This window comes from Anthonomus grandis, chromosome 5 (genome assembly GCF_022605725.1).
Source record: "Anthonomus grandis grandis chromosome 5, icAntGran1.3, whole genome shotgun sequence".
NCBI classification, from domain to species: Eukaryota; Metazoa; Arthropoda; class Insecta; order Coleoptera; family Curculionidae; genus Anthonomus; species Anthonomus grandis.
This window is the reverse complement of record NC_065550.1, coordinates 5,936,075-5,948,861: the sequence shown is the minus strand read 5'-3', so window position 1 is coordinate 5,948,861 and position 12,787 is coordinate 5,936,075. Positions and strand designations below refer to the sequence as shown.

Sequence of the window (12,787 nt, the reverse complement as noted above, 5' to 3'; positions counted from 1 at the left end):
GTTGCATCAACTTAAAGATAATTTTTTTATCTTTAAGTTGCTTTTTTTGCTAAGAATACTTTGCTTTACCTAATGGTGCTTAGCGTTTTTGTACTGCGCACATTGAGCACCATTAGAGATTCAATCCGCACGTTCTGAACAGCAAATTCGGGCTGCGGGCTCGTATAAATAACATATTACAATTTCACAGAAGAACCTCAGAATTCGTGTTTAATGTATGATCTATGAAAGGTATATTAAATAAATGGCCGTCACCGCTCAGATTGCATGACATAATCTGTTTGAAAACATTTTTTACTACTTTGGTCACAAATCATATTCTACGGCAATAGTTTCGTGTCTTGTTGTCTCCTGTTTAAGCTTTGCAACAGTGTTTGGGTTTAAATTGTCTTCTACGAGTATGCCGAGGAGTTTTTTTGTTAGCTGCAGATACAGTTTGCTCGAATTTTTTGACCAAGCTTCAATTTTCTCTCAAATTGATTTTGAGCGCCAAGCAATTGCTTGGGCTTATATCTTTCTTGGTTGCTAAAATAACCATGCATCAACATACAACAGAAATTCAGAGGCAAAGCCGTAAGTTGAAAAGAGAACGACCATGCTTCACTTAATCTCTGGTTTCCTACCTTCGCTCACCATTGGGAGGGTAAATGCAATTTACCAATGCAAGCACGTATTTATTATGTCAAGTTACTACACTGATTTCCGCACGCAAGACCTAAGTTGGCCGCGCGTGTATAGTTCGTAGCAAATAAAGTTCGACGCACGTCATCAAGCTTAACATCTACAGCGTTGCCGCATATTTTCCTTGAAGCAAGGTCATACACCTGATTTAATTTTTTGTACAGGTACCCCTACTAGTTTTTCTGAACAATTAAAAATAAAAAGAGCAACAACAATAATAATAATAATAATAATAATAATAATAATAATAATAATAATAATAATAGTCTTTTATTAGAATATCGCAAAAATTAATACAGATAATAGGTGTGTTGATACATAAGTGCAAACAGGAAAGTGGCATTAATGCTTATGGTGGCGATGTCTAGCTACAGCAGCTATTCATTCTTAATCACCAAAGAGTAATATAATAAATTTAAATTCTATGTGTAATTTAAATTATAAAAAAATCAAAACAAACTATATATCTCAATTCTTTTTCATAAATTATAAATAATAGGAACTTAAGCTGCAATAAAATATAACTAGAAAAAAACTAAATAAGAACAAAGTATACAAAATAAAATTATCTACAATAAACTAAATTAAATGAAATTTGCAAAACAAGATTACTGTCTGCATTTAATTCAATTTAATGTTATTTAAATAAAATAAATTGTTTAAACCTTTTCTTAAACTGGACAATATTTAAATCCTTTAAATTATTAGGAATGGAACTGTAAAGTTTAATTGCACATTATATAACTTCTCTTAAATAAGGCTGTCTGATGATGTGGTATTGTAAACATATTTAAAGGTCTAAGAGTTCGAGAATGAATCTTTGTTCTTAAAATAAATTTCTCCCCCAAAGCAAAAGATATATTAGTGTTTGTTAAGAATTTATGGAAAAAATTACCCATTTGAAAAACTCTAGGATCTTTCATCCTTAGTCATCCGATCTACCCAATCTTCTCACTAATACGACCGTATACGTCCTCAAAATCTGTACTTTCTGGATTCTATATTCGAATTCATATCTAAACACGCTTCATATATAGTCACATAACGCTAAAGATTCGCATAATTTTTTTCTTAAAATATACTTGCTAGAATACAAAAGTTTTAATGAAAAGTATGCTTTCTTAGTAGTTTTAGTTTTAGACGCGTTAAACGTACGACGTAGTTTTAAATTATGTTGTCTAGAAAGTTTGTCTATCTAGTTTTCAGATCTTCATTAATTAAAGTATTTGAAATAAAATATCATCTACCCAATCTTGAAGCTTACAATTTTTCACCGATTTTAAAATGCTTGAAGTGTAAATTAAAAAGAATAAAGAGCCTAATATACTTTCCTGAGGGAGCCCAGATAATATCGATATAGAATCTGTATTTTGGTTATTGGATGACACACACTCTGCGAGACCTAACTTTTAAGTAGGTATTCAGTAAAGTAACAAGTGGTTCTTCAAAGCCGTAATACCTTAACTTAGCAATCATTAGACGATGGTCAATTGTGTTAAATGCTTGGTATGGAGTCTAGAAGAGTCACTATCTCATTTTCACCCCTCTCACAAGCCTCAATTAAGTCACTAGTAACTGAAGCTAAAGCCGCAGCTGTAGAATAATCCTTCCTAAACTCATTTTGGATATCTGGTATTATTCTGTTTTTACATGCATATTGGTATATCTGCCTATACAGATTTTTCAAGCGGCGCTGATGATCAAAATTTATTTAGTATGAACTATAGACAGCAATTGACCTAAAACTTTGGAGATAACAATAAATCAAAACTTATATGACTGAAAAATCCTAAATGCGGACAAAACTTTTTAGATATCGGATACAATCGTATTGATCCTAGAGGAACTGCTGAAAAAAGGCTGCAAGCTTCATTTTTTCTGGGTGCCTGATCAGTCAAGCAATGCTGGTAACGAGGAATCGACTCTCTTGCTAGACTGGGACCCGCAAACTGCCCATAGGCCCTAAACCTATAATCGGTGAATCAAAATGTGTAGCTACCGGATCAACGAAGAGCCTGCTTGAGTCTCCGGAGATAGCCTGTCTCACCAAACAACTACTGCGCTTAAAAAAAAAACGAGAAATCCTGTTAGTGATGATAACTGGTTATTGAAACTTAAGATGTCATTTCCAGACCCTTCGTATTGCGAATAATCCGGAGTGCCATTGGTGTTGGGTGGACGACAGACCACATCATCGGGAAGCGCCCTAGCACTCACCCAGGCTAATTTTAAATATTAGGGCAACACTTATAGGTTCACCAGCGACATAAAGTTCATTAGACTGTACCGTTTTATTGGCTTCTCCAAGGCTATTGCCTCTAATAACCTTTGGTGGGGCACGATGGTTCCATCAGGAGAACTGTTATGATGTGCGCAACAGCCTACGGCCTTGGCTGCTCCATTGATCCAATTCTTTCATTCGTTCAAATCAAAATCTAACGAAAATACAAATTCTATCTAAGGGCTATGAGGTGTACACCCACAGTATCTTCGGAGTCTCCCACAAGTACACCGACTTAGATTAAGCTATTTGGACAGTCTGGTAACTTAGTTGGATAGGACAACAAGAGCTGTTTGCTACATTTCAAAGACCTGTATATTAGAAATTATGTCCGACTTCCTGAAAGCTGTTTCATAGACCATTCGAAATTAAGGTCTGAATTTATAAGGGTTGCAATATTTCGGCAAAAATCCAGATAATAGGTTGTCAGCACTCACGAAATATTGCAACGGTGTTTAAAATAGAAATCTCTGCAACTTGAACCGAAAAACCAAGACAAACCAAGAAGCTATAAATAGTACTAATAAGGTTAACGAACTTACTGACATTTCTAAAAACATAGAGACCAGTAGTGAGCTAAGGTTGAGCGCAATAAACCATAATATAAGTTAAGAGTTCTAATAAAACAATACCAAATATTATTCCTTCAGATCTCTTAGAATAACAAAATCATCCTTAAATTCAAACCTTCCTCTTGAATTTTACACCTATAAAAGCGCCATCTGTTAAGTGTTGATAGCGTTCGCGAATAGGCGACCTTATTTAAAAGATATAAAAAACTAACAACTCTTTTTCATTGGCACTTTTTAAGAGCTACATGATGGCGTTTTTAGAATTTATATCCGACGTTTCGTTTTCGAGAAACCATCATCAACTTTATTTTTTTTTATGGCCCGGAAAAAAAGGATACCCTGTATCTGATTCCATTTTTTATTACAAACTCAACGATGTATCACATGTCATTTTTTTTTTATTAGATGCAAGAATAAATGCGATTTTCTATTTTTTTTTTATTTACTACAGATTTTTAAGTAGGCTTTACAAAAAAAAATGCTTTGACATTTTGACATACCTAAATACCTGTCATGAGTCATTGATTTTCAATCGATGAGTTTTGATCGCATCTTCATTTACTTTTCGGATTGATATTCTTGGGTTGGCTATTCACCGTCCCTTAAATAAGATTTTCTCTTTGTACAGAATCTGTTTGAATGCCATATGTTATATTAATCGCGAACAATTTGTCCAAAAATTATCATGTAAGGTTGTTCTCTGTCAGATAAAGTTGAGAGCATAGGATAAGCAGTCTTATAAAAATATATACAGGTATGAGAATCGCTGTATATATTTTGTAACTGTAAGAAATATGCACCTTTGCAAAATTTAATCCATGTGTGTGGTCTTAGAAGATATACGGATTACGTTCTAAAGGAAATTTTAGTCTTTAATTTCTGTCCAGAAGAGACGTAAGATTCAAAAAGTGATATTTTTTATATATTTTGGGCTTTCAACTCTTTAGAAGACTTTCCAATTTTTCATTCAATATATAATTTTCTTAATCCACTACATATTTGTTTAATGTGTTGTTTTGTGTAACAGGTAAGAAATATAGTCTTTAAAAGTTTCCTTTATTTGCTGACTAATAATATATACTTTGAGAGTAATCAACAAATTTTTCTGAATAAAAAAAGATTCCTGACAAAAAAAGTTATGAAAAAAAGAGTAACTTAGCAACGTAGAATACCTCTATGTTTACAATGCACGTATCCGATATTGTGTTGTTTTTCTAGATATTTTAATATCTGTAAAGCTAGCGCCCGATCGATATCCAGCAACCAAAAATCTAAAACGCAGCATATGTCGTTGCGAGGAACCCATTTATAATCCACGTCCGCTGTTATTTAATCGATATAATGCCCGTATCTTCTGAAATTCTCTTGGAATTCCCCTGGAATTTTAATATTTTTTTGTCCAGATATTAACAATCAATAGCTCAATATTTTTTAATCAAAAAACTTTCGTTTGTAGAGGTTTGCAACCATCTCAAATCTGTTTAGATATTTATTATATATTACCGAAAAAAGTTTAATTCAAATGCTTTGGAAGTTAACCTTTTAATTAATTTTTACAAAAAAACCTTAGTTTGTCGCGGTTTACACCCACTGTAAACCGATTTAGTTATCCATTGTTAATATCTAGACAAAAAATTATTAAAACTCCTTTGGAATTCCAGGAGATACGGGCATTATATTGATTAATTAATATTGGGCGGCGACTATAAATATGTTGCTGGCAAACGACATATGTATGCTGCGTTCTCGATTTTGGTTGCTGCATATCGACCAGACATTACCTTAATTTTTGCACACATTAATTTTGCGGCATTTTGGGTTCGAATAAGCTATAAATCTGCTAGATTATAATAATATACTTAATTACACATTTTGATTACTATTTTGGTATCCAATACTTATAGATACTTCACAAATAGGGTATGTACCGTTTTCAACTGTCAGTACAGGATTGTACTGTGCTAATTTTACTGTAATTTGTCGTTCCGCTTTTATACAGCGTGCTGTTTTGCTCCAAAAAAGGAACAGTTTTCAGCACTGTTTTCACAACCACAACATAACCTATAAAACCAAATTACCTGTTTCTGTTTTGTTTTCCGGTACGGTGTTTTGCTTTATTAAAACCAGACCACATTTGTTAATAAAATAAATATGACTGAAAAAGCAAGATTCAGTCATGATCTTTGCAACCAAACTGCTTGAAAATAATTCCCACAACGTAAACAAGAAGATTCAAGAAATCAACATCAACAACACTTCTGACAGTTTTGACATTCCCCCACTATTTTACTGTACCTACAGTAGCTTTTATCCCCAGTCAATCCAGTAAAGATTAATGACGTCACTGACGCATTTATGACGTCATTCAGTACTGAATCAGTAAACTGACAGAAATATCGGAACGACGTCCAGTAAATTCAGTACTGACAGTTGATAACGGTACATACCCATAAGCTGTCTTTTATAAGATTAAGAATGACACCTAACTCGCCTGTGAAAGATACGATTTGAATTGCCTTTTTTCAAAAATATGTGACACATTTCAGACTTCTTTATCATTTTTCAGCAAAAAGGGAGTTTTTAGTCTTAATATTAATTAAAAAAACGCACTGAAACCACTCAAAAGATCCTTTTAATACTAATACTGTAGGAAAGGTGCACCATCCAAAAGTAAACAACGAGCGCAGTTGCCAAATACCTTTATCGCGAGAATATTTCTGGGCAAAATCTACAGCGTTGCCGCTTTGTGGAAATTTGGTGATTTAAAGAATCCATATTAAAAATATTAATTATTATTAGTGTTTAGTGTTAATATAGTACAAAATAATTTTGATTATTAAACGAGTTTCTCTCATTCTTTTGGTTTATAATAAAGAATGCCACTCAGTTTCTGCTAATTATAATAAATTATTATATCACTTTATTTTCTTCTGTTCAAATTGAGTTATTACTGGCAACATCGAATACTAAGCATGTTTATTAACAAAATATCCCCTCTGCCCCCTATGTAGATGTTGCGCTCAATCCAAAGCAACCAATGTTTATTCTAGTATATTCAATGTTATAAGTAAAGGCCATATAAAATTCTTTTGAAAAGATACATTTTAATTTTTTTTAGCTAATTAAGCAAACTTTATTGCGAAATAGAGCTAAACACATAGATGTAACTTATAAATAATAACCGAAATATTTTTTTCTCGTAAAATTAATAAAGAATTTTCTTAGCAGACCTCATATACCCCATATCTTGTATTCCCAATATTGTATTAAATTGTATAGATTGTAGCTTTTAATTAACTAACTGGGTGCATGTTGGTGGTGTTCTGTAGAGATGGTCATCATCATCAGGGGACCGGTGTGGTGGTGGCTCTACGACCAGTGGCCTCTGTTACGCCTTTCAAACGTTTTCACACCCTCGGCGCTTCGCGTAGACGCATTGCCTCCCAGTTTCTGTCCAAAAGACCATTTTCGACTATCAACCTTTTTAAGGACGAGGTGGAGACCAACAGCAACAAGGTATTGTGCTTAGTTTAGTATTGGTTGGGACTAAATAGGTATTAATGAGATGCACACTCATTAAAAATTATTTATTTATTTACGGGCCTTGCCCATTTGTAGTACAAACGTTTTTACAATAAAATATAACTCAAAAATCTAAAATAAATGAGAAAAAAATGTAAGCTTAAGAAACCATATACATATAAATAAAAGATTATTAGATGATTTAAAAAAGACAGGTACAAGAAAACACTAAAAAATTAAAATAAATTTAAGGTATTTAATTTTTCTGAAAAATAAAAAATAGTACACCAATGGAGCGGCCATATTTACCTCCCGTCTCACCTATACCCCTAAGCTTCACATAACTTTGTCGACCTGTATGTCATCTACGAGACTATACATGTTGTGCTGCGAATGATTACATCAACACCCGTTGCATAAAAACCTCACCGAACATAATTGTATGTACAGCCTGTATACTAGACTGGCAAATTTCTTTCTTAGGTGCCGAAACACCCAAGCTTTAAACATGCAACAGAAAATCATGATCAGTATTTTTGAGTAGTGAATAGTAACAACTTAGCTAATGCGACACAACTTGAGATCAATCAGACCTCTGATCTCTACGTTCAATTGGGGCAAAATTCTAGTTAGTAAACTCCCCGACTGCCCCTGTTTCTCTACTGAAAGACAAAAAGCTGAAAATTACCAAAAAAAAATCTTGTTGCAAGTCGTGAATTCTAATCAACTTATCGTTTTCAACGATATTCAACGACTTGATTTATTAATTTCTAAGAAATAATTAAACGAATGACCAAGGTTTACTAGAAATGGAAAATGACTAATTCTGAGCATAAAAAATACCAATTTAACCACTTATTATGTGGGAAAGACTGATATGTAATGGAATAATTACATTTTATTGAATTACATTTCACTCTTTACCAGTAAGTAGCGCTGGGAGCAAAATCAAAGCTCTGAGCCAGGAGTATCTGGAGGACAATCTTCTCTTGGCGATTGCAAATATTCAGTTATTACACTGGACTGTCATGGTAGTTATGAAGTTATTTTAATAATAATAATAATCCTTTATTTAGCACCTGGCTAGTACATAATACTATAACAAACATTTAATATACTTGTGTGTAATATAATAAATTCCTTAAAATTAAATTATAATTGATTCTTTAAGAAATTAAACACCTTTCTATTAAACATTTTCAGTGATGTTGCTTCTTTAATCTCTACTGGTAGGTTATTAAACATTCGAATTCCCTCAAAAAACAGTGGTTTTAACATGTTGAATATTATAGTTCTGCTTTGACCGAATGTTGTATTGATAGAAATTTTCTCTTTTTTCCAAAAACGTTGATAAATAGTTTGGTAAAAGACCATGTTCGATTTTAAAAATTAATGTTAAATTTGCCTTTTTAATATTTTTTTCTACCGATAACCAATTTAATGTAGAAAGCATATATTCAATTGGTGTATATTTACTACATTTCAAAATAACCCTCATAGCTTTATTTAGTTGTAATTGAAGCCTATTTATGTTTTCTTGTGTACAGGATATGAGTAAAGCAGAACAATAATTAAAATGAGGCAATATAATAGTGTTAAATATTAACTTTTTAGACCATAATGACAGAGAACTTGAAATACGAGATAAGAATGAAATTTTTTTACCTAATTTTCTACAAACATAATCTATGTGCAATGAAAAATTCAACTGTGGATCAATAATTATTCCTAAGTATTTAATTTCCGAAACAAAATCTACTTGATCTCCGTTTATATTTACTGTACAGCCTGATTCATAAAATTTATTACAATTTGTCTTTGACCCCAACACAATACACTTTGTTTTCCTTATATTTAATTTTAATTTATTTTTGCACAACCAATCATACAAAATATGCATCTCAGAGTTCATTATTCTGGTAATATTTTTGAAGTTCCTACCTACCACGCATACTACAGTATCATCCGCAAACAAGTTAATAAATGAATTTCGCAGAACTGTGTTTATATCATTTACGTAAATTATAAATAATAAGGGCCCAAGAACACTGCCCTGTGGCACACCCAGTTTACTTGGAACCTTATTTGAAAATCTATCACCTACTTTAGTTGTCATACACCTGTTACTTAGAAAATCCTTAATCCATTTTAAAACAATACTCTTAACTCCATATAACTTTAATTTCTTAAAGAGGATATCCCGATCTATAGTCTCAAATACCCGTTTTAAGTCAATAAAAACACTAAGCACAACATTTTCATCGTTTATTTCTTTTCTCCACTTCGCACAAATATACTGTAGGGCCGACTCGCATGAATGGTTATTTCTAAATCCGGATTGTCCAACATAGAGTAAGTTGTTTTCCTCAAAGTAGTACCTAAGTTGCTGACACACAATTGTTTCGATGATCTTATCTACAACAGGGAGTAAATTAATGGGTCGAAATTCTTCTGGGATGGTTGGTTTTGACACTTTAGGGATGGGAATCATAATACTTGTCTTCAGATCATCTGGGACTCTACCAGTTTCTAAAGAGGTATTTATTAGATAGAGTAAAGGATATCCCAACACACAAAACAAGTCTCTAATCAACTTAACACTGAAAAACTCATCACTGGTACTTTTGTTCTTAAGTTTAAATATAATAGATCTTAGTTTCTGGAGAGTGAGGTTTTTAAAGTTTGCTATTTCTGAGTCCTTCTGTTCACTAACTTTACAGTCCCATTGTCGTTTCTCTATATTTTCTGAAATTTCCTCGACACTATCTGCATAATATTGGTTAAAATTTTCTTCTACGCTGGTATTATATGGACCAAAATCAATATCTCCAAAATCTGTCGGCTGATTTTTGCTTCCTATCAAACTTTTTAGAGTACGCCACATTTTTTTACTATCACCCCTACACATATCTATGTTTTGTTCATAAAATGTTTTCTTCTCCTGTCGTATCAGTGAAGTCACATTATTGCGTAACCTTTGGTAAGTGTACCAATCAATTTCATTTTTGGTAAGACAAAATCGTTTGTATGCGTTGTTTCGTTCTGTTTGTGCTCGTTTTACAGTATCATTCACCCATGGATATTTTTATTTGTTTTTCAAATGCATTATTACAAATTATGAAAATATTACCGACTCTCCTCTCCCAAATCAACTTTTGCCACGATTAAAATCTGCAAAGTGAGAGTTTTTCAAACAGACCATTTTTGAGCTAGAAGGTTCGAAATACTTGGAAACTCTTCAGTTTGGATCGTAAGTGAGAGAAAATGTGTAGACAGGATAATAGACAATAGCTGCAAGACTTGGAACTTCATGTCGGCAATAAGTCATTCTATTTCTCCTGATAACAGTTGTTGCTAATCATTGCATTGGTGGTAATGGAGAGGGATACTCAGAGGAAGAAAGAAATGACTGCGTAGATAGCTTCAGGCAATTGAAGGACGTTTTTACAGATACTTGGAAACTAATTTGCAGATACCTTTATTTTTTTTCAGGAGAGTCGTACAAGTACTAAAAATTGATCTCTTAGCAGTAAGAAACACCAAAGAATGAAGAAGCACTAGAAATGTTATTCTTTTAACCATGAATGTTCTTTAGGTTTACTTATATTGAGATTTTACTGTTAATCAGCAGTATTGGCATCAGAACATTGTATTTGCATAAATCGTAATCGTCTGTGTTTTTGTTACTTATTTCGGATACTGATTCAGCAAATCCACACCAAGGATTAAGAAAACACACATATAGGAAAGATTTACTTGTCTTGAATTGCATTACAGGAAAGTATTTAAGGTTTTGATATATAGAATGGACAAAGCAGAGTGATGCAAATTTTCACTTATGGGCTTAAGTTTAAATTCAATATCAAGATTGGCAAAAAGCAAGTAAGGAAATTGATCAGTTCTAACAGTGAGTTCTTAATCGAATGTAATCTTGTCAAGCAGGAAGCTGAGCGAATGATACAATTGAATTTAATGCCTCACTCAGGTGACAAAATAGAGTAATGCACTACTCCATCTGTTTAAAATCATCTGATATAATTTAGGCCTTTCTTAGCCTCACTTATGTTCTTCAAAGTAGGCAATAAATTGTTTAGCCATGCACTAGTGTTTATTATACCTACCTAGTTTCAATTCTGTTAAGTTTATCAATTTTGTAGGAAGATATATAATTAAGTGTTGCATGGTTTTAAGTAATGGTACTGTTAGTCTATAGATGTTAGAACAATTTTAACTTATTGAAAATTACCCAAACCAGGTTAAAGGTTCCCCTGAACAGAAAAGGAGGACTAGGCATCACAGAGTTGATAAAGAGTACCTATGTAGAGGGTCATAGTTTTCCTTGGATATATCTTATATATGATTTCTGACTATAAAAAGGCGATGTGGTCATATGAAAAAGACGAAGCTGAGTAGTAACAGCTGGTCCAGATCATGAGAAAAAACTTGCTATTTGAAAGTAGTAAAAAAGATACTTTAGGAAGAATTCAAAAAATTACTACATCATACCTATTTCCTAATACCATATCCATATATAGCAGTAAAATGACAATAGAAATTAATATATTTTTTTAGATAAGAGAAGACCTTGTTTCTTTTAAGAAGAAGTTGAATTGTAACCTTTAAAATTCCAAAAATAAAAACAACCATAAGATTATAAGTCCAAATAAGATTTACCTTCTGGAAGAACTGCGGCTGTCTACCCTTTCAAATCAAATCAAATCAAATGCTTTATTGTCAGAAAATTTACATTTTATCGACAAAGCTAAAGGAAAAAAAATACAAATATAAACAAATAAACATAAAAAAAATACTCAGACAAAATACACACAAAGTAGATAGGTACATAACAAAACAAAAATACTGTACAAATTATCAAATTGTACAATTTGGTCGAAATACACAAATAAAATAATTTTTATATACAAATATACACACAATTAAATGTATAAAATTGTCAAAAACCTTAGTCTCAAAAAAAAAAGAAAACATACAATAAAAAGCAGGCAAACATTTTGCAAATAAATAGATAGCTAATAACGCCAGTGTGTGTGCTTTAAAAGGAAATATTAAAAAAGTCTTTTACTGCATATAGGGCTTTTTAAAGTAGTAAAGATTTTAGGGCATTGCGAAAACAACTAAAAGTAGTCATCGATTTTATTACGGAAGGCAGATGGTTGTGCATTTTTATTGCTGCATAAAGTATAGAGTTCTTTACTAATTCCGACCGTGGAATTGGCAGATGAAGATTATGATCAACGTTCCTTAGTGAATAGCTGTGGGATGGTCCTTCTGGAATCTGCGACACATGTTTGCGGATAAGGCAGATAGATTCAAATATAAATAACGAGGGAAGAGTAAGGATCTTATATTTTATAAAATTTACTTGGCAGTGAGTTCTACTATCAAGTCCTAATAAGTAGCGAAGCGCTCTCTTTTGAAGTTTAAATATACGCTCAAATTGGGTCTTGCAGCAAGTACCCCAGAATGGAAGGGCGTAACGAAGATGTGACTCAAAAAGAGCATAATAAACTGTTTTGGCCGTGAAAAAGCCTAATTCTCTTGAGATTGATCTTATGGCAAAACATGCCGAGCTTAGTTTTTTAGATAACGTATCTATGTGCAAATCCCATTTCAAAGAGCCGTCCACAACAAGACCCAAGAACTTGACAGGCTCAACAACTTCCAAACTGGTATTGTTTAGAATAAATGGAGGAATAGTCGTTTTATATGA

At 32.6% G+C, this 12,787-nt stretch overlaps 1 protein-coding gene across 5 annotated transcripts in view; it reads left to right on the top strand.

The window, feature by feature from the left end:
• LOC126736885 (regulator of G-protein signaling loco) overlaps positions 1 to 12,787 on the top strand; it is a 199,111-nt gene that overhangs the window by 96,535 nt on the left and 89,789 nt on the right. For 2 of the 5 annotated variants that reach the window (XM_050441495.1, XM_050441496.1), the window contains one exon: positions 6,864 to 7,050. The exons of 2 other annotated variants lie outside the window; for them this stretch is intronic. In XM_050441495.1, coding sequence (XP_050297452.1) covers positions 6,864 to 7,050 — 187 coding nt within the window. Of the gene's footprint in view, positions 1 to 6,863; positions 7,051 to 12,787 lie in introns of those variants that run through there. One more of the 5 variants, XR_007660817.1, reaches the window with a different exon arrangement.